Source organism: Salarias fasciatus, chromosome 14 (assembly GCF_902148845.1).
Source record: "Salarias fasciatus chromosome 14, fSalaFa1.1, whole genome shotgun sequence".
Taxonomy (NCBI): Eukaryota; Metazoa; Chordata; class Actinopteri; order Blenniiformes; family Blenniidae; genus Salarias; species Salarias fasciatus.
Window position 1 is genome coordinate 2,750,996 of NC_043758.1, and position 20,342 is coordinate 2,771,337.

The 20,342-nt window shown below is 51.3% G+C and overlaps 2 protein-coding genes across 2 annotated transcripts; one reads left to right on the forward strand and one right to left on the reverse strand.

Annotated features, from left to right (window-relative positions):
• Positions 1-5,428: 5,428 nt before the first annotated feature.
• Positions 5,429-15,338, reverse strand: masp1 (MBL associated serine protease 1). The gene is made up of 10 exons (XM_030108268.1): positions 15,068-15,338; positions 14,726-14,903; positions 14,123-14,245; positions 13,821-14,017; positions 13,577-13,724; positions 10,989-11,117; positions 10,831-10,905; positions 10,499-10,746; positions 10,238-10,426; positions 5,429-5,871 (listed from the first exon to the last, which is right to left on the reverse strand). Exons 1-10 carry the CDS (start codon positions 15,224-15,226, stop codon positions 5,455-5,457), a joined length of 1,863 nt encoding a protein of 620 aa, XP_029964128.1. The 5' UTR covers positions 15,227-15,338; the 3' UTR covers positions 5,429-5,454.
• A 2,632-nt stretch (positions 15,339-17,970) lies between these two features.
• On the forward strand, positions 17,971-20,323 carry clrn1 (clarin 1). The gene is made up of 3 exons (XM_030108320.1): positions 17,971-18,287; positions 19,739-19,918; positions 20,058-20,323. Exons 1-3 carry the CDS (start codon positions 18,035-18,037, stop codon positions 20,321-20,323), a joined length of 699 nt encoding a protein of 232 aa, XP_029964180.1. The 5' UTR covers positions 17,971-18,034.
• The last annotated feature ends 19 nt before the right edge of the window (positions 20,324-20,342 follow it).

Consider the following 20,342-nt stretch of genomic DNA (forward strand, 5'->3'; position numbering starts at 1 on the left):
TAAAATGTTTTATTAAGGTTGAAAAGTTCCTTAGTATCGCTTTAAAGACCGGCTGGCTGTGTTTATGTGGAGTAGATCAGAGAGGTACGGCGGGGCGAGGTTATGGAGGGCCTTGAATGTTAACAGAATGGTTTTGTAGACGACACGGTGAGTGACTGGAAGCCAGTGGAGCTGCTGGAGAACTGGGGTGATGTGGTGGAAAGAGGGAGTCCTGGTGGTAATTCGGGCTGATGCATTCTGGACCAGTTGGAGTTTATGGAGGGATTTGAGGAGAAGACCAGAGAGAAGGGAATTACAATAGTCAAGGCAGGAGGTGACAAGAGAGTGGACCAGGATGGCGGTGCTGGCAGGAGTGAGGGAGGGACGGAGACGATTAATGTTATGAGATGAAAGTAAGCAGATCGGGTGATGTTATTGATGTGAGTTTTAAATGACAGAGTGCCATCGAGGACGACACCCAAACTCCTGACCTGCAGGGAGGGAGAAAAGGTGGAGTTATCAGTGGTGATGGTGAAGCTATTGGTTTTAGTGAGAACTGATTTGGAGCCAGTGAGGAGAACCTCAGTTTTATCGCTATTCAGTTTGAGAAAGTTAGAGGAGAACCAGGATTTGATTTCCTGGAGGCAGACACAGAGGGAGGTGGAGGGGAGGGTAGAGGTGGGTTTGGAAGAGAGGTAGAGCTGGGTGTCGTCCGCGTAGCAATGAAACTGGATGTTATATTTCTGGAAAATCTGGCCAAGGGGGAGAAGATAAATGATGAAGAGGAGGGGACCAAGAACAGAGCCTTGGGGAACACCAGAAGAGAGGGGCACGGAATGGGAAGCGAATGTTTTTAACTGAATGAACTGAGTGCGGCCAGAGAGATGTGATGTAAACCAGTCCAGGGGTGTGCCAGATAAACCAACAGATGCCAGTCTGTGGAGGAGGATGGAGTGAGAGATGGTGTCAAAAGCTGCATTCAGGTCTAGAAGGACGAGGATGGATAAAAGTCCAGAATCTGCTGCCATCAGGAGGTCGTTGGTTATTGTAAGTAGAGCGGTTTCTGTGCTGTGGTGGAGACGGAAACCAGACTGGAACTGCTCAAAGAGGCTGTTACTGGAGAGGTGAGAGTGGATTTGGGAGACAACTGTTTCCTCCAGAATTTTTGAGAGAAATGGCAGATTAGAAATGGGACGAAGGTTATTGAAGTTATTGGGGTCAGAACCAGGTTTTTTGAGAATTGGAGTTACTGCAGCGGATTTCAGAGGCGATGGAACAGAACCAGAGGTGAGGGAGGAGTGGATGATGGCAGTGATCAGAGGTGACGGGGAGGGGAGGCAGGCTGTGATCAGAGGGGTTAACAGAGGGTGAAGTTGGTGGATGATTTTGAATTTCTGATTAGTTCACAAATTTCAGCAGACGAGGGAAGGTGGAAATGAGAAAGTGGCTGAGAGAAGGAAACTAAGGGATCAGAGGGGGGTAAACTGGAGGAGGTGTCAGAGGTCAGTTGCTGGTGGATATTATCAATTTTTGCAGTGAAAAAGTTCATGAGTGAATTGCAGTAGCTGCTGGAGTAAAGGTGAGGGGGGGAGGTGTCTGGAGGGCGCAAGGAGTTATTAATAAGAGAAAACAGAGTCCGGGTGTTCCCGTCTCCTGCTCTGATGAGACCTGCATAGTATTGAGATGTGGCTGCGTTTATGGAGTCTTTATAGTGACGAACATGGTGATGGTACGTTTCCTTGTGAATAGTTAAACCAGTCTTATTGCAGAGGCGTTCCAGTTGTCGCCCTTCAGCTTTGAGGAGGCGGAGTTGGGGTGTAAACCAGGGAGCAGAGTGACTGAAGAATTCAGTCCTAGTTTTTATGGGGGCAAATGAGTCCAGCGGAGTATGGAGACTGTTACTGTAATGAGAAACCAGCTCATCGGTAGCAGAGGTGGTGCTGATGGTGGGGAGAGCTTTGATGTCCAAGGTGAGAGAAGTTGGATTAATGTCCTTGATGTTACAAAATGACATTGTACGTGAAGGTTTGGTAGTGGAGGTTGTCAGATTTACATTAAATGAGATAAACAGACGGTCGGAGATGGGAGATAAGAAGAAGAGCAGTCAGAGGGGGAAACACCGGAGCAACAGACCAGGTCAAGGACATGACCTTTGGAGTGGGTGGGGAAATGAATATGTTGTTGAAATGAATCCTGTTGAAAGCCAACAACAACAACATAGTTATGCATGAAATGTAATGAATGTTTTCAAATACATAAATATATAAAAGTACATGTTTTTTGGGTGTGGGGCCGGGTGATGGGAGATTAGTTTATACAATAAATGTTATGAGTTATTAAAGATGAAACTATATATTTTTTAATATATAATCATTTATATATAATCAAAAATATCATTTTAATATCTTGTGAAGGATATGAAATGACCCCTTTTATTAAACTTGAATAACTTTGAAAGTCTTTCAGATGTATTAGTTAAGAAAAAGGATATTTTTGGTGGCTGCGCTGACGACGTGATCAGTAATGTCTACAGATTTCATTACAGAATTGTTTCAGAAGGTTTCTCAAAATAGACTGTTTCTTTCTCCTCTTCTATCCACTCTGCATAAACTCTAATATGTGCTTCAGCTGTAAGTGGGCATGTAAAGATAAAAAAGTTATTTTCATCAGTGTTTGTCTTGACACCTTTATTTCAGCAGTTTGTATATTGAATTCATTTAACTTCATATTTCCAATTGAAGTTTCGATTTACTGAATTTAACTGAAATTTCTCTACTCTGACAATTAAAGCGTGTTCCTCTACTCATGTAAACTGTTTCACCACCATAAGTTTAATAAATCAGCTTTATAATGAGACCGTTTAAATACAGCCATCATCATTTAAAGGTTTTGCATTGAATTTGAAACATTTTCATTTTCAGAGTTGCATTTCTCTATTTGTTGACGTCTTCTCTTTCCTCCGTGTGAACTTTGACCTTCAACACAGAAAGCTCGGAAGTCCGTGAAGTGGAGGAGAACACTCAGGAAACAGGAAGTCTTTGCAAAGTGTTTATTTAAACAAAGAATGAGGTCGAAGGTCAATAAGAGATACAAATTGTCTGTTCAGGAACCGACGGAAGGTTGGAGCCACGGGGGAGGAAAAAATGGAGAGACCTTCTGCTGGTCTCTCCTGGGGGGTCTCTCCTGGAGGTCTCTCCTGGGGGTCTCTCCTGGAGGTCTCTCCTGGAGGTCTCTCCTGGGGGTCTCTCCTGGAGGTCTCTCCTGGGGGTCTCTCCTGGAGGTCTCTCCTGGAGGTCTCTCCTGGGGTCTCTCCTGGGGGTCTCTCCTGGGGGTCTCTCCTGGAGGTCTCTCCTGGGGGTCTCTCCTGGAGGTCTCTCCTGGAGGTCTCTCCTGGGGGTCTCTCCTGGAGGTCTCTCCTGGGGTCTCTCCTGGAGGTCTCTCCTGGGGGTCTCTCCTGGGGGTCTCTCCTGGGGGTCTCTCCTGGAGGTCTCTCCTGGGGGTCTCTCCTGGGGTCTCTCCTGGGGGTCTCTCCTGGGGTCTCTCCTGGGGGTCTCTCCTGGGGGTCTCTCCTGGGGGTCTCTCCTGGGGGTCTCTCCTGGGGGTCTCTCCTGGAGTCTCTCCTGGGGGTCTCTCCTGGGGGTCTCTCCTGGGGGTCTCTCCTGGGGGTCTCTCCTGGGGGTCTCTCCTGGAGGTCTCTCCTGGGGGTCTCTCCTGGGGGTCTCTCCTGGGGGTCTCTCCTGGAGGTCTCCCCTGGGGGTCTCTCCTGGGGGTCTCTCCTGGAGGTCTCCCCTGGGGGTCTCTCCTGGGGGTCTCTCCTGGGGGTCTCTCCTGGGGGTCTCTCCTGGAGTCTCTCCTGGAGGTCTCTCCTGGGGGTCTCTCCTGGGGGTCTCTCCTGGGGGTCTCTCCTGGGGGTCTCTCCTGGAGGTCTCTCCTGGGGGTCTCTCCTGGGGGTCTCTCCTGGGGGTCTCTCCTGGAGGTCTCTCCTGGGGGTCTCTCCTGGGGGTCTCTCCTGGGGGTCTCTCCTGGGGGTCTCTCCTGGAGGTCTCCCCTGGGGGTCTCTCCTGGGGTCTCTCCTGGGGGTCTCTCCTGGAGTCTCTCCTGGAGGTCTCTCCTGGGGGTCTCTCCTGGGGGTCTCTCCTGGGTGTCTCTCCTGGGGGTCTCTCCTGGGGGTCTCTCCTGGGGGTCTCTCCTGGGGTCTCTCCTGGGGGTCTCTCCTGGGGGTCTCTCCTGGGGTCTCTCCTGGAGGTCTCTCCTGGGGGTCTCTCCTGGAGGTCTCTCCTGGGGGTCTCTCCTGGGGTCTCTCCTGGGTGTCTCTCCTGGGGGTCTCTCCTGGGGTCTCTCCTGGGGTCTCTCCTGGAGGTCTCTCCTGGAGGTCTCTCCTGGGGTCTCTCCTGGGGTCTCTCCTGGAGGTCTCTCCTGGAGGTCTCTCCTCGGGGTCTCTCCTGGAGGTCTCTCCTGGGGGTCTCTCCTGGGGGTCTCTCCTGGGGTCTCTCCTGGGGTCTCTCCTGGAGGTCTCTCCTGGAGGTCTCTCCTCGGGGTCTCTCCTGGAGGTCTCTCCTGGGGGTCTCTCCTGGGGTCTCTCCTGGAGGTCTCTCCTGGGGGTCTCTCCTGGGGTCTCTCCTGGGTGTCTCTCCTGGGGGTGTCTCCTGGGGGTCTCTCCTGGGGGTCTCTCCTGGAGGTCTCTCCTGGAGGTCTCTCCTGGAGGTCTCTCCTCGGGGTCTCTCCTGGAGGTCTCTCCTGGGGGTCTCTCCTGGGGTCTCTCCTGGAGGTCTCTCCTGGGGGTCTCTCCTGGGGTCTCTCCTGGGTGTCTCTCCTGGGGGTGTCTCCTGGGGGTCTCTCCTGGGGGTCTCTCCTGGAGGTCTCTCCTGGGGGTCTCTCCTGGGGTCTCTCCTGGGTGTCTCTCCTGGGGGTCTCTCCTGGGGGTGTCTCCTGGGGGTCTCTCCTGGGGGTCTCTCCTGGAGGTCTCTCCTGGGGGTCTCTCCTGGGGTCTCTCCTGGGTGTCTCTCCTGGGTGTCTCTCCTGGGGGTGTCTCCTGGGGGTCTCTCCTGGGGTCTCTCCTGGGTGTCTCTCCTGGGGGTCTCTCCTGGGGGTCTCTCCTGGAGTCTCTCCTGGAGTCTCTCCTGGGGGTGTCTCCTGGGGGTCTCTCCTGGGGGTCTCTCCTGGGGGTCTCTCCTGGGGGTCTCTCCTGGAGTCTCTCCTGGGGGTCTCTCCTGGGGGTCTCTCCTGGGGGTCTCTCCTGGGGGTCTCTCCTGGGGGTCTCTCCTGGAGGTCTCTCCTGGGGGTCTCTCCTGGGGGTGTCTCCTGGGGGTCTCTCCTGGAGGTCTCTCCTGGGGGTCTCTCCTGGGGGTGTCTCCTGGGGGTCTCTCCTGGAGGTCTCTCCTGGGGTTCTCTCCTGGGGGTGTCTCCTGGGGGTCTCTCCTGGGGGTCTCTCCTGGGGGTGTCTCCTGGGGGTCTCTCCTGGGGGTCTCTGCAGGCTCACTGGAGACCGGCGCTGAGGTGGCTCTGGATCCAGTCCACGTACTTGCTGACTCGGGTGTAGACCCCGTAGACCCTGCGGCTGCCGCAGTCCTCCGGACCGCCCCAGGACACCAGGCCGGACACCGCCCACCGCCGGCTGACCTCGTCCTGCACCACGAAGGCCCCCCCGCTGTCTCCCAGGCAGGTGTCATGGCCGCCCTCCATGAAGCCGGCGCAGAACATGTGGTCGGTGATGTTGTAGCTGACGGAGCGCGAGGCGTAGCTGGCCTGGCACTCCTCCTGAGGAACCACCGGCAGCTTCACGTACTGCAGCACGTCGGCGGGCCAGCCCAGGTCAGAGGTCACGTTGAGGGTGGAGATCCCCCAGCCAGCCACCACGCCCAGAGAGGAGGGGGCGGGGTCAGGAGGAAGGCCCTGTGGAGGCAGAGTCGGAGGTCACCATCCTGTCTGCCCCGACACACCGAGCTGGAATGTTTGATGATCAGGAAGCTGTAATTTGTCTTTGTAGTCGAGACCACCTAAACCGAGACCAAGACATGGCCCAGACCACAGTGTGTCGAGACCGAGACTAGACCGAGCCTTTGAGGGGTCCAGACCGAGTCAAGACAGACCGAGACCGAGACAATACTAAATTTTTACTTAATCATTTTATTCAATGGAGATACTAGCAAAAACCGAGCATCTACTAGACTCCCTCCAATTCGCGTACAGAAACAATAGAGGTGTTCAAGATGCCACAGCTACTTTACTCAACCTGGTATACAAACATCTCGAGGGCAGCAAAAATCATGTCAGACTGCTTTTTTTTGATTTTTCATCAGCTTTCAACAGGATCCAGCCTCACATCCTAGTAGAGAAACTCATGGACTTGTTTGGTCTCGATGCGTGTCTTGTGGGTTGGATTCTTGACTTCCTCACTAACAGATCACAACAAGTCAGAGTGAATGGAACATTGTCCAGCCTTTTATCATCCTCAACCGGTTCACCTCAAGGCTGTGTTCTGTCTGCACTTCTTTACATTTTGTATACTAATGACTGTTGTAGTCGTCACACAAACAGATTCATTATAAAGTATGCGGATGACTCTGTTATAGTCAGCCTGCTCCATGATGAGGAGGTCAGCCACGGCCAGGTACTTGACGATTTTGTATCCTGGTGCGATGATTTCTTTTTACAGATCAACGTTACTAAAACGAAGGAAGTCTGTATTGACTTCAGACGTACGACTCAGGTTCCTCATCGCAGTGTCGTTCACAATCAGGGAGTTGAACTGGTGAGCAGCTACAAATATTTGGGCACTATAATAGATAACTCGCTCAAATTTGATGAGAACTGTGACATGCTCTGTAAAAAGGGTCAGCAGCGCCTATTTTGTCTGAGGAAGCTCGCTAAATTCCAGGTAGACAGAAGCCTGATGAAAATGTTTTACTGTGCTTATATCGAGTCCGTTATTTCCTTTTGTATCCTTTGTTGGTACGGTAATGTTACTGTTAAGGACAAAAACTCCTTAGGGAGAATTGTGCGTGTTGCTTCCAAAGTAGCCGGGGTGAAGTTCAGCAGCCTGGAGGAAATTTATAATATTCAGCTGCTTAAGAAAGCCAAGAACATTTGCAGAGACGAAACCCACCCTCTGCATCAGGAGTATCAGCTCCTCCCCTCTGGCCTCCGCTTCACTGTCCCTCTAGCTGCTAAAAACAGATATAAATTTTCCTTTGTGCCTCTCTCCATCCGCGCTTTAAATGCCGAGAAGAAGAGGAAGTAAAAGCATGTCCACCAGTCTCCATGCTTTACTATGCAACTACTGCACATTTGCTGACAGTGGTTTGTCATTTCTTGTTTGCCGTCTGGAATGTTTCGCACAGCTTGGTTTTATGGGTCCACCTTGCTGATCTGCTTTTTATTTGTACTGGAGCTGATGATGCACCGAGGTTTGTTATGCTTTTATGTTGTCTTGTATATTTATGTTACGTATGAATGTGAACTTACTGCACATTGAATCGCCCTCCAAGGGACAAATGAATAAACTGAACTGAACTGAACTGAACTGAATGCTTATTCATTAGTTTTCAGGTAAGTGTAAGATTGCCTGTAATAATCTTGTCTGCAACTAAAGAACAATTCAACACGTCTCTTCAACATAGCATTGTGGTGTTATTTATGTTAAATTAGCAGCTGGGGAAGCCTGTCTCTGTTACCCCGATTCAGAGACCACACACTAAAGACAACAGAAGACAGATCGCAGCAGATCTTCCTCCCCTGATCGTCGAGTGTGTGTGTGTCGCTCTGGAGCAGAACACACACCAGCAGACTCTGTCAGAGAATCGGCTCCTCACTCTTCCAAATCTCGCGTAGTCAAACGTGACTTTGGGCAGTTTCCCTTCATTCCTGTTTTTAACATTCATCTCCACTTTTAATAATAAGCAGAGAGCTCATTCCTTCTGTACATTCATTCTTATCGGCATCGCTCCTTCAACCTTTTTTTTCAAAGCAGCCATTGACTCCTGGTGAGACGGAGCTGTTCAGCCAATCACGGAGCTCTATTCCGAGGGTGTGGACAGGTCGGCTTTCAGCTGATCGGCGCCTCTCAGAGCGCACCACACACCACAGGATTTACAGTCGGAAATATTAAACATGTTCATTCATTCATCATTCATCATACCTCCCCTTCCGACGCCTCCGATCAGAAAATCTCTCTGAACACACGGCACACCGCACGAAGCTCGGACCCCAACTCATTTGCATATTTCTGACAATCAGACTTTGTCGGCTTCAGTCAGGAGGACAAGATCAGAGCAAAATTCGGCCCGATCATCCTGTAGTGCAGCGGTCGGCAACTAGATTTGGCATCGGGCCATTTTTTTTTTTTTTTTTTGGGGGGGGGGCACTTAAAGGTGCTGCAGGCAGGATTTTGCTAGTCAATGCTATTTTTTCTGTGTTTTCTTTGGATTAAATGTTAGAGTATCCAGTGATAATCCTTTAGGAGTGTAGCATAACTGCACTACCGCGAGGGCGCAGCGTTTCCATCTGTCTCTGTTCTGAGCTGAAAAGGAATCTCGACAGCTCCAGGTATCTTTGACCAATCAGAAGAGCCCATGAGGCTCTAACCGTGATTGGTCGAGGGGCGTTCGTCGCACGTTCTTGTGGGAGGGGCTTAACTTGCATAAGGGCGTGATGTCAGAGAAAACAGGACAGGATTGGCTGTGCTGGGTTTCAAATCACCATCTTAGATGGGTCAAATCGCCATCTTGCTTAGGTAACCCCATGCAAGATGGCGGAGATGCGGAATCCTGCCTACAGCACCTTTAACTGGCGGGCCAGAGGAATGGAGGTCGCGTGCGTCCATCCGCGACGCACAATCACTGAAGAGGCGAGACAGCTGACAGGCAGTTCAGCGCTTTTGTGGCCGTGGTCTCGGCTGGTCTCGCCGTAAAATCCCGAGTCCTCTGTGCTCGAGACCGAGACGAGACCGAGTAAAAATGTGGTCGAGTGCGAGACGACACCGAGATCTTTAAAAAGTGGTCTCGAGACCGAGACCGATCTCGAGTACTGCAACACGAGCTGTAATCGTGTCTTTATGTAGCCGTTTCCTTCTAGTTCGATACTTTTCGTTCTCTAGTTGTGTAGATGTGAACTTGTGTGGTTGTGTAGATGTGTAGTTATGTCGTCCCACTGTAACATACAGTCAACAGGACTGGCCTGATTTAGAGAGAAGACAATATTTAGCTCCAAACACTTGAGAAAGGTGGAGGTGGGCAGCTTTCAGTCCAGCTGTAGCTTGTTCCAGGATGAAGGTCTGAAGGGAACCCATTACAGGATGAAGGCACAGAGGAACCCCTGCTGGACGGCGCAGCGCCGAGCAATGAGACCATTTGCCATCAGTAGCGCCACTGCAGCCACCGAGGTCGTGACCCCGCTGTCCCCAGAGGAGCTGAACAGCAGCAGGAGGCTGAGCAGACCCCGACGCAACTAAGGAGCTGGTTGGAGGCTGATGTGGATGTTTGTGCCTGCCGCCCGACCCCACGCCACCAAAAACAGCAGCAGCATCGCTCCGGCTCCAGCATGCAGCAGGCGACATGGAGGAAAAAGACGAAGGCACGGGTTTGGGTGAGACCTGCCTGCAGTTGCTGTGATGGAGAAAACTATAAGACCAAATATCAGCCACGAGTTCTGCTAAGTGCTGGAAGAGCGTTGATTTTGTTACAGTGAAAAAAAAATTCACTTCATTTAACATATTTTGTTGCTCCCTCCTGTCCGGACCAGTTTGAGATTTTGTAAATCAGATTTCATTTATTTATCTGTTGTTTTATGTAGCGCCAAACCTTTTACCTTGTTGCACCTTTATCACCACAAGGTGGCATTGTTCAGTCAATAACAGGTTAATACACATAATTTAAAATGCATTTGGTGTAGATCTAATTAGTCTGTTATTCTGAACCACGTGAGCGCGGTGAGCTACTTGCAGCAGTTTTTTTTCGTTCAGATTGTTGGATTTGATGAGGTGAGCCTATAGACGAACGGAGCTTCCTTCAGGAGTCGACGTCTCGACTTCAATATGATTCATTTCTGTTCAGAACAGACTGTAATGTTGTGGTGTTTGGAGTTGAGCTGAGGTTTTATTGTCATCTTACATGAACCTGGGAAAGTTGCATTAAAATAAAATATCATATGCTTGAGCAGAATAACGGTAGATTTTTAAAAATTAATTGTTGAAGATGATTGGCAGTGAGCTGGCAGGGCGCTCGTGGAGGTCAAGGAGACAAACAGGAAGTGTTCCTGATACCTGAGTGTGGAACCGGGGCAGACACACCGGGCGGACTTCGCTGTTGAAGCGTACTTCTGGGTTCAGCCTGAGGAGGGCGATGTCGTGCTGGTAGGTGTGGGGGCTGAAGTGTGGGTGGAGCAGGACGCGCTGCACCAAGCGCTGCTCAGCGGCGTCTTTCAGCCGGACGTCGTGCAGACCGAGGAAGACCTGTGGGGCGAGCGGCGGTCAAAGGTCAGAGTCCAGAACCAGGGACTCTGTGCATCTCGGAGGGAACTGCACCTTCACGTGCTCAGGCGCCACGGCGACGACGCCTGGGTCTCTCCTCGGGGACCGCAACACGTGGGCGGCAGTCAGGACCCAGGACTCTGATAGCAGGGCCCCGGAGCCGAACCAGCGGCCCTCTGGGACGCGGGACAGATCCTCCACACTGAGCAGGACCTGCCAGGGGAACAGACCCGGGTCGGACCGCCGACCGCCGACGATGCGCTTCACCTGAGCGGGGAGGGAGCGAGACGGACGGCCGCAGGCTGGAGAGAGACATGGACGGGAAGAGAGACAGTGAGACGGGAAGAGAGAGAGAGAGAGAGGCAGACAGACGGACGGACAGGTACCTCTCTGACAGCTGGGCGGTTGGCTCCGCCCCTCCCCGTCTGTCCACTGTCCACTGAGGCTGCAGCTGAACGAGTCTGCGACCAGAGAGAGAGAGACGCTGTGATCTGATTGGTCGTTGGCTAACGAGGCACTGAACTTGCCGAGTTGCGGTCCGTACAGTTGCTGGGTTGGACGCCATCGTCTCTGCACACGTACAGAACCGTGGAGCCAAACGTGGTGCTGTTGTCACGGTCACCAAACACCACATCCGCCATGGTCACCTCCGCAGGACTCCCACAATCCACCACTGCAGACAGCCAGTGACCAATCAGAGGACTCAACCTCCACAACGAGACCGAGCTCAACCAAGGCCAAAACCCGAACCGTCTGGACCAGACCTAGAGCTAGAACTGGAACCACCTGAACCAGAATCAGCTGGAACTGAAACACCTGAACCACCTGAACGCACACTCTCTGAGCAGGAACCATCAACAGCGGGAACGAGAACAATGGCAACAAAAATGAAACCAACAACGAGAACCTGACCACGGGAGAGGATCTTACTTTGACACTGAGGGAGACGACCCGTCCAGGAACCATCAGAACCACAAACCATCTGATAGTGAGACACAACCTGTCCATCCTGCAAGGCACACACACACACACACACACACACACACACACACACACACACACACACACACACAAAACTTCATACATTTTTTGTATTATTTTTGTTATTTCTGTACTTTCATTGCTAAAATGTTCATGTAGACATGCAGATGTCAGAGAAACTCGGTCACATGACAGTTGAACATGACATTAGTGGGCGGGGCTAGCAGCAGAAACACCTGTAGAGCCGTGGAGTGGGCGGGGCTGCCACTCACCTGAAGCAGGCGGTATCCGGGCTCACAACTGAGCACCAGGTGGTCCTTGAAGAAGTATTCTGATTGGATGGGGTCCATGATGACATGAGGCGGAGCCACAGGAAGTGGACATTGGCTTCCTGTCAAAATAAAACTGTGGTTTTTCATCATTGGGTGACTTTCAAAATAAGATTGTGGATATGTGTTGTAATGTGTTGGTAAACAGCAGGTAATGTTGTACCTGTAGCCCGCAGTGCTGTAGCAGTGTATAGCCTTGTAGCGCTGTATTAGTGTATTTGTGTACCGTCCTGTAATGCTGTAGTGGAGTACCTGTAGCATTGTACCAGTAATACTGTAGTGCTGTGCCTGTAGCAGTGTAGTGGAGTACTTGCAGTGCTGTACCTGTAATGCTGTAGTGTTGTACCTGTAGCATTGTACCTGTAGCATTGTACCTGTAGCGTTGACCTGTAGCATTGCACCTTAGCGTTGTACCTGTAGCATTGTACCTGTAGTGTTGACCTGTAGCATTGTACCTTAGCGCTGTACCTGTAGCATTGTATCTGTAGCAGTGTACCTGTAGCGCTGTACGTGTAGCACTGTACGTGTAGCAGTGTACCTGTAGCAGTGTACCTGTAGCATTGTACCTGTAGCACTGTACCTGTAGCATTGTACCTGTAGCAGTGTACCTGTAGCAGTGTACCTGTAGCATTGTACCTGTAGCAGTGTACCTGTAGCGCTGTACGTGTAGCACTGTACGTGTAGCAGTGTACCTGTAGCAGTGTACCTGTAGCGCTGTACCTGTAGCATTGTACCTGTAGCACTGTACCTGTAGCGCTGTACCTGTAGCAGTGTACCTGTAGCAGTGTACCTGTAGCATTGTACCTGTAGCAGTGTACCTGTAGCGCTGTACGTGTAGCACTGTACGTGTAGCAGTGTACCTGTAGCAGTGTACCTGTAGCGCTGTACCTGTAGCATTGTACCTGTAGCACTGTACCTGTAGCGCTGTACCTGTAGCAGTGTACCTGTAGCAGTGTACCTGTAGCATTGTACCTGTAGCAGTGTACCTGTAGCAATGTACCTGTAGCGCTGTACCTGTAGCGCTGTACCTGTAGCAGTGTACCTGTAGCAGTGTACCTGTAGCATTGTACCTGTAGCAGTGTACCTGTAGCAGTGTACCTGTAGCGCTGTACGTGTAGCACTGTACGTGTAGCAGTGTACCTGTAGCAGTGTACCTGTAGCGCTGTACCTGTAGCATTGTACCTGTAGCACTGTACCTGTAGCGCTGTACCTGTAGCAGTGTACCTGTAGCAGTGTACCTGTAGCATTGTACCTGTAGCAGTGTACCTGTAGCAATGTACCTGTAGCGCTGTACCTGTAGCGCTGTACCTGTAGCAGTGTACCTGTAGCAGTGTACCTGTAGCATTGTACCTGTAGCAGTGTACCTGTAGCAGTGTACCTGTAGCGCTGTACGTGTAGCACTGTACGTGTAGCAGTGTACCTGTAGCAGTGTACCTGTAGCATTGTACCTGTAGCGTTGACCTGTAGCACTGTACCTTAGCGTTGTACCTGTAGCATTGTACCTGTAGCATTGTACCTGTAGTGTTGACCTGTAGCATTGTACCTTAGCGCTGTACCTGTAGCATTGTATCTGTAGCAGTGTAACTGTAGCGCTGTACCTGTAGCAGTGTACCTGTAGCAGTGTATCTGTAGCAGTGTACCTGTAGCATTGTACCTGTAGCGCTGTACGTGTAGCACTGTACGTGTAGCAGTGTACCTGTAGCGCTGTACCTGTAGCAGTGTACCTGTAGCACTGTACCTGTAGCAGTGTACCTGTAGCACTGTACCTGTAGCGCTGTACCTGTAGCAGTGTACCTGTAGCAGTGTACCTGTGGCACTGTACCTGTAGCAGTGTAGTGGAGCTTCCAGCCTCGGTTCTCTCCTGATTGGTCGCTGTGGAAAATGATTGTTGCTGAACTGCTGTCAGTCTGAATGACTCCCGGAGACACTTGACCGCAAAACGGACCAAACACACCGCTGCCTGTGGACACCTGACACCCAACAACAACAACACAATGACACACTGCTGCCTGTAGACAACTGACACACAGCACCGACACAGTGACGTGCGCACGAGTGTGTATCACCTGCAGGTAGTCGTACGGACAGCTGATCTCTGGATGATCTTCTACGTCAAAGTTTTCGTCAAACTGAAGCTTTAAACGGAATCCGTTGTCAACCTCAATCACATACGAACAGTTGGAGCTCTTCGGATACGGAGATGGAAAATCTACACTGCTGAGAACACCAGAACGTTCCCTGAACACACCACCACTGCACACCACTGCTCTCACACATACACACACAAACACACACACACACAGAAAGAGAGACTGTTGAGCACAGTCTGCTGGAGCCCCGCCGGCCCGGAGCTGCTGCTGGGACTCGCCTGTGCAGGTGCGATTATCGGTGTGCAGCAGGAAACCATGGCGACAGGAACAGTAGTAACCGCCGATGTAGTTGTGACAGTGGTGGTCGCACAGGTGGGTGTGGTCACTGCACTCATCCACATCTGGAAGAAGACAGCCAATCAGAAACCACACTGGACAACACGAACCAGAAACCAGCTTCAAACCTGCTCTGATGACTCGGCTGAATGAGAAGTTGGTCTAAAGCTGGTCTAAAGCCAATCAGAAGCTGGACTGAAGTTGGACTGGACTGGACGGAACCTGGTCTAAAGCCAGTCGGAAGCTGGACTGACAATGGTCTGAAGCTGGGCTGAAGCACATCCAAAGATGGTCTGAAGATGGAAGCTGGTCCGAAGCCGATCTGGAGCTGATCTGAACTTGAGCTGGACTCAGGCCGATCTGGTATGAAACTGGACTGAAGCTGTTCTGAAGCCAATCTGAACTTTGTCTGAGGCTCTACGGAAGCTGGTTTGAAACTGGTTGTTTGGAAGCGCATTTGGAGTTGATTTGGAAATATTCTGAAGCTCCTTTGAGGCTGTTGTCACTCTGGTGAGATGCGGTGCGAATGGGCGGAGCCTCCTCACCCACAGCGCTGTAGTGCGCCTTGAAGCCGGAGTAGCGCTCCTCGTTGGAGAAGTCGGAGGAGAAGAGCAGGCTCAGGGAGTGTCCGGGAGAGGAGATGACCCGCTGGGCCGGCACCTCCTCCGTGTCCGTCTGCTCCTCGCCACAGAACACGGCCAGCACCTCCTCCACTGCCTCCACCTGCAGACGCCCAGCCGATCATCCACGGCCACGGCAATGCAAACACAGCAGTTCCAGGATCAGCGTGCACTTCCTTAAAGAGACCCCTGCCATCGATCACAGAACCACGGATTGGATCATGCATGCCCAGCCGGTCCAGCGGGCCGGTTCTGTCCTGTTCTTACCTGGACGTAGTCGTACTCACACCTGTAGGAAGGCTCCAGGTGGAAGTGGCTGAAGAACAGCTGGATGCTGAATCCTGGAGGAGCGGAGATGTTCCAGCGGAGCTTGGCGTCATGGGGGTACGGCTCGGGGAAGTTTGGAGACTGCAGGGAGCCGAACATCCCAGAGCCCGGCACCAGGTCCACCACCACCACAGGGTGCCCCAGCAGTCCCACAGGGGCCCCCAGGAGGCCCAGAGAGGCGAGCAGGAGTCCCACAGGGGCCCCCAGCAGTCCCACATGAGACCCCAGGAGTCCCACAGAGGTCTGCAGGATTCTGAGAGGGATAAAGGTGAAGGGCCAGCTTCAGAGCTGAACATGAACCAGAACCAAGGACGGGCGTCCTGCTGTCCCTCTGTCTTCACCTCCCTGCACCCGTCTCCACCCTCTCTACCTCCCTCCATCCGTCTCCCCCTGCTCTGCTGAACACGACACATTACAGCCCGACTCTGAACCAAGACCAGGACAAGACTTCAGACCGTGAGCAGCACAGACACCAGATCAGGAAGAATTCCCTGAGAGTCCGTCAAAACATGAACACCTCATCCAGCACTCAGTCCTGGACCTGATCCAGGACTTGATTCCAGACTTGGTCTTGAACTGGGTCTACAGGGGTTTTCAACCTGCAGCTCTGGAACCACATGTGGCTCTTCAGTGGTTCAGTGGAGGCTCACTGAAGCTTTCATAAAATCCTCCTGTCCATGAACAGGCATTTTATCTCATTTCTGTTTCATCTGCTCACCAGAAAACACTCTCAACTCTTAGCTAATGACTTAAACAGAGAAAATATCCAAAACCACAAGAAACAGGAGAGGCACAAAAGCTGGAAAATCTGAAATAACAAGAATTTCTAAAAGAAAAAAAAAATCCAAAATGGCTAAAAGGCTAAAATGATTAAATTGTCCAAAAAAAAAAAAAGCTGAAAGAGAAGATTCAAACCTCTAAATTAAGGAACAGAAGCACCTAAAAATGTAATGAAATGTTCACCATCCTAAATTGAGACTGAAACTTCATAAATAAGAGACGCCTCTTGGGAGGGAGAAGCCCGGTTCAGTCCACTCCAGCCAACCTGGACCTGGAGGAAGGTCTCGGAACTCCTCCGCTCTGAAGGATGCAGAACTTGAGTCAGTGAACGTCTCACCTGAAGCGCCGCGTCATGCTGAGGAGCTGCTGAGTCACGTGTCGTTCCCTGCTCACTCACTCACGTGCACCACCTGTGTCCGTGACGTAACGACGCTGGTGCGTTCCAGGTGTCGGTCGATAATAGCCGATGACGTAAAGCGCACCTGAGCGTGGAGTTTCACGTCGCGACGCAGGCCAGGGTTCAATAGCCGCCGCGCACGGGCGGGGCCTGAGTGACGTCAGGGCGTCACGATGCAGCCCAGGGTTCAACAGCCGCGGTTCCACTGACCGCGGCGCACGGGCGGGGCGTCATGACGTCATGACGTCAAGTCTGACGTTCACAGTACAAAAATCATAGGAAGAGTGGGGTCATCATCTCAGTTCCTAAACCTGGAAAACAGCCCAGAACGACAGGACACAGAAGAACTCTGACAAACTGTGTTTATCAACTTCTTACCTGCATTTTTAGTCTTTATCTGCAGTCAGGAAATTCAGCTCTCATTGCAGAAACAGGCCAGTTTCTCAAGATCAATCCACAGTGAGGCTCATCATGGATCAGTGAAAATAGAAACCAAACTGGAGAGAACAGTGTTTGATTCCGCAGGGTCGATCGAGTCCAAACTTAGGAATTTCACCAACTCCAGTTTTAATGTGTAATAAGGGAAAAAAAGATTAAAATGAAAAGGTTTTCATTATTCTAAAACAACAGAATTGGGTCCATTCTCTCTGTCTCAGCAGGGTTAAAAAAAAGGTTAATTATTTAAAGCAATGTTAAGATTAATAAAAGATTAATAAAAAATATATAGAACAATTTATGATTTCTAAAAGATATCTGAAATATTTCTGAGTTAATCCCAAACTAAAAAACAGTAAAGACGAATTCAAGTCATGGCTCCAAAAGTTTCATGTTCCCAAAGTTTCAGTTTCCTCGACTGAATTTACTCACCATGGAAATAATATATCTTTACCCAGCCAAGCCGAAGCCCATTCCACATAAACTCATAAAATCTACTAACCAAATTAATCCAACATACTGCACTATATGAAGAAAAAGAATATGGTTGAAGAAATAAAAGATAGTGGCCTAAAAGTTATTGATTTTGATTCCATAATGGAACATTTAAAGTTAATTGGCTCAAACATAGCAACTCATTTTAGCTCTGTATTTCCAATAAGACTGGAGGATTGAAATGTCTTCTTATGACAGACTTCAGAACCACTGCACCGTCTCGAAATAAGACTTTATCAGGATTTTTATGGGCGATATCTGGTCTGTATTTTACCGAATGGATGACAATCCTTTGGATTATCAATAATTTATCACCAGACATGGATTCAGCCTTTCAAAATCAAACCAATCGATCCAAAACGCTTCCTCGTGAGTTGGTATTTCTAATCGCAGATCTTATCAGAATCACAAACTTTATTAATTCAAGTTTACTGAGGAACTATAAATAAGCGCTGCGTATAGAGTCACATTACGGACTGGTGGAGGTAGATTATGGATTATTTGTTACTGGAGATAAATGATGAGACAGATGACGATAGATTCCCATCTCCTGCTGTCCGCATGGACCGAGCGCCTCTCATGGGAGCTGGGTCCACTGGTGTGTGTGTGTGTGTGTGTGTGTGTGTGTAACAGGAGACCCCGTTGCCATGGAGACCTCCTGGTTGGGTGACGGAGGAGGAGTCCTGCTCTGGACTGGCTCCCAGACTTGCTCCGGGACCTGACCCGGGACCGGGACCGGGGCTTGTTGTGAGAGGGTGATGCACCGTCCTGCGGCCCGGGCGCGTGCACGCTGAGCCGACATGCCGAGCCGTCAGAAGCAGCTCCTGTTCTCCGTGTGCGCGCTCCTCGCCTTCTCCTGCGCGCTCACGGCCGCCGTGGCCACCGGCCTCCCGTTCTGGGTCAGCGGGGCCGCGCTGTGCCGCACCGGGGCCGAGCTGGTCAACGCCACCGGGCCCGAACTGGACAAGTTCGTGGGCGAGCTGAGCTACGGGCTGTTCCAGGGCCGCAGGGTGAAGCAGTGCGGCCTGGGGGGCCGGAGCTCCCGGTTCTCCTGTGAGTGCCAGCCGGTTCTGATGGGTTCTGACCGGTTCTTATTGATTCTACCTTGTTCTGACTCGTTCTTATTGGTTCTGGTAGTTTCTGATTGGTTGCAGATTGTTTTGACTGGTTCTGATTGGTTCTGACTGGTTCTTGTTGGTTTCAACTGGTTCTTATTAGTTCGGACTGGTTCTGTTGGTTTTGACTGGTTCTGATTGGTTCTTTTTGGTTCTAATTGGTTTTGACTGGTTCTGATTGGTTCTTTCTGGTTCTTACTGGTTTCAACTGGTTATTAGTTCTGACAGGTTCTGTTGGTTCTGTTTGGTTTTGACTGGTTCTGACTGGTTCTTATTGATTTCAACTGTTTCTTATTAGTTCGGACAGGTTCTGTTGGTTTTTATTGGTTCTTATTGGTTTTGACTGGTTCTGCTGGTTTTGACTGGTTCTGATTGGATCTTGATGGTTCTGATTGGTTTTTAATGGTTCTTATTGGTTCGGACAGGTTCTGATTGGTGTTGTCTGGTTCTGATTGGTTCTGACAGGTTCTCCTTGGTACTGATTGATGTTGTCTGGTTCTTACCGGCTCTGACTGGTTTTTGATTGGTTGTCTTTGCTGTTTCTTTCCTTGGGGGTTTTTTGCCCCGAGGATGGACTGTCAAGCGTCACTGCACGGTCATCCTGCTGGTGGCGCTGTGGCAGCACTCGCATGTACTACATGTACCTGTTTATCACCCAGAAGAACCAGGTGCTAGTCTGGTTCTAGGACTAGTTGCATTGCTCAGTTGGTTCCGGTGTAGCGCCTCCTAAGGGCCAGTTGCTTTTCCACTGTGAAGCGTCGCTACCTCTCTGAATACCTCTCAGCTGTTCCCCATCAACGCTGGCACTGCAGGAAGAACCTGGTCAGTTTAGCAGGCTTCTGGTCACTTTAACTGGTTTTTAGTTCGGATTTAGCAGGTTCCAACGGGTCTCTGTTGTGTTTTCTGAGGGACGGTCTGTGTGCCTCTGAACGCTCTGATGGCCGCTGCCACTTAGCGAGGGCGGCCATCCGTCAGGATCGATCTTTCCGCCTGGCCGGACCTGAAGTGCCGGGGACCGTCGGAGCGGCTTTGTTGTGTTCAGGGTCAGCAGAGCCCCCAGTGACAAGCCGGGTCCGGCAGACGTTCCCAGACCCGTTCGGGTGCGGAGTCCGGCGCCGGGGCTCGTATGATGGCATGATTAGTGTGTGACGGAATGTTCTGGAGAAGCCTGCCGTCCTGATTAGAGACGGGACAAATCAGTGCGGCCATGTTGGACAGACTCTAAATCCACTGGAGAGGGTTTCTGAACACAGCTGAAGTCTTTCTGTGGAGGGCTCAGGGGCTTGGCGGCGAGGGGGGGGGGAGCTTCAGAGCTCTCCTGACTCCTGAATGTTGGCGTTTGTAGAAAATGTCGGGGTTTTGGTGAACCGAGTGTTTTCTCCTCGTCAGTCTTCCCAGACCTCCTGAGCGCCATCCCAGCAGGCCTGCACATCACCGTCATCTTCTTCTGTGGCGCCGTCATCCTCTTCTCCTCCGTGGCCACCGGCTTCTTCTTCTTCAACGCCTTCGGTCGACCGTACGAGACGCTGCAAGGCCCCATGGGACTTTATGTGTGGACGCTGATCAGCGGTGAGGAAACGGACCCGTCTTCTTCATGAAACCTTCCGATAAACAGTTCTGTGCCTTTCAATGTGGAGTTTGCATGTTCTCCCATAAAATGGGGTACAGGTTTACTGTGAGTCCAGACGCCGCGCCGCTCTGTCCGCAGGTGCGAGCAGCTGTCTGGTCCTCGTCCTGTTCGCCGCCGAGGTCAAGCTGCACCGCCTGTCTCAGCGCATCGCCAACTTCAACGAGGTCAACTTCGCCTTCCAGACGCACGCGGAGCGCTACGACCGCTGCTTCTGGCTCTTCTTCCTCATCTTCCTCCTGCACGCTGTCAACGGCCTCCTCATCCGCCTGGCAGGAGTCACGCTTCCCTTCAGCCGCCACAAGGAGGCGCCGCTGAGCGGAGGGGCAGCCGACCTCATGTACTGAGAGGGGGGGGGGGGGGCTA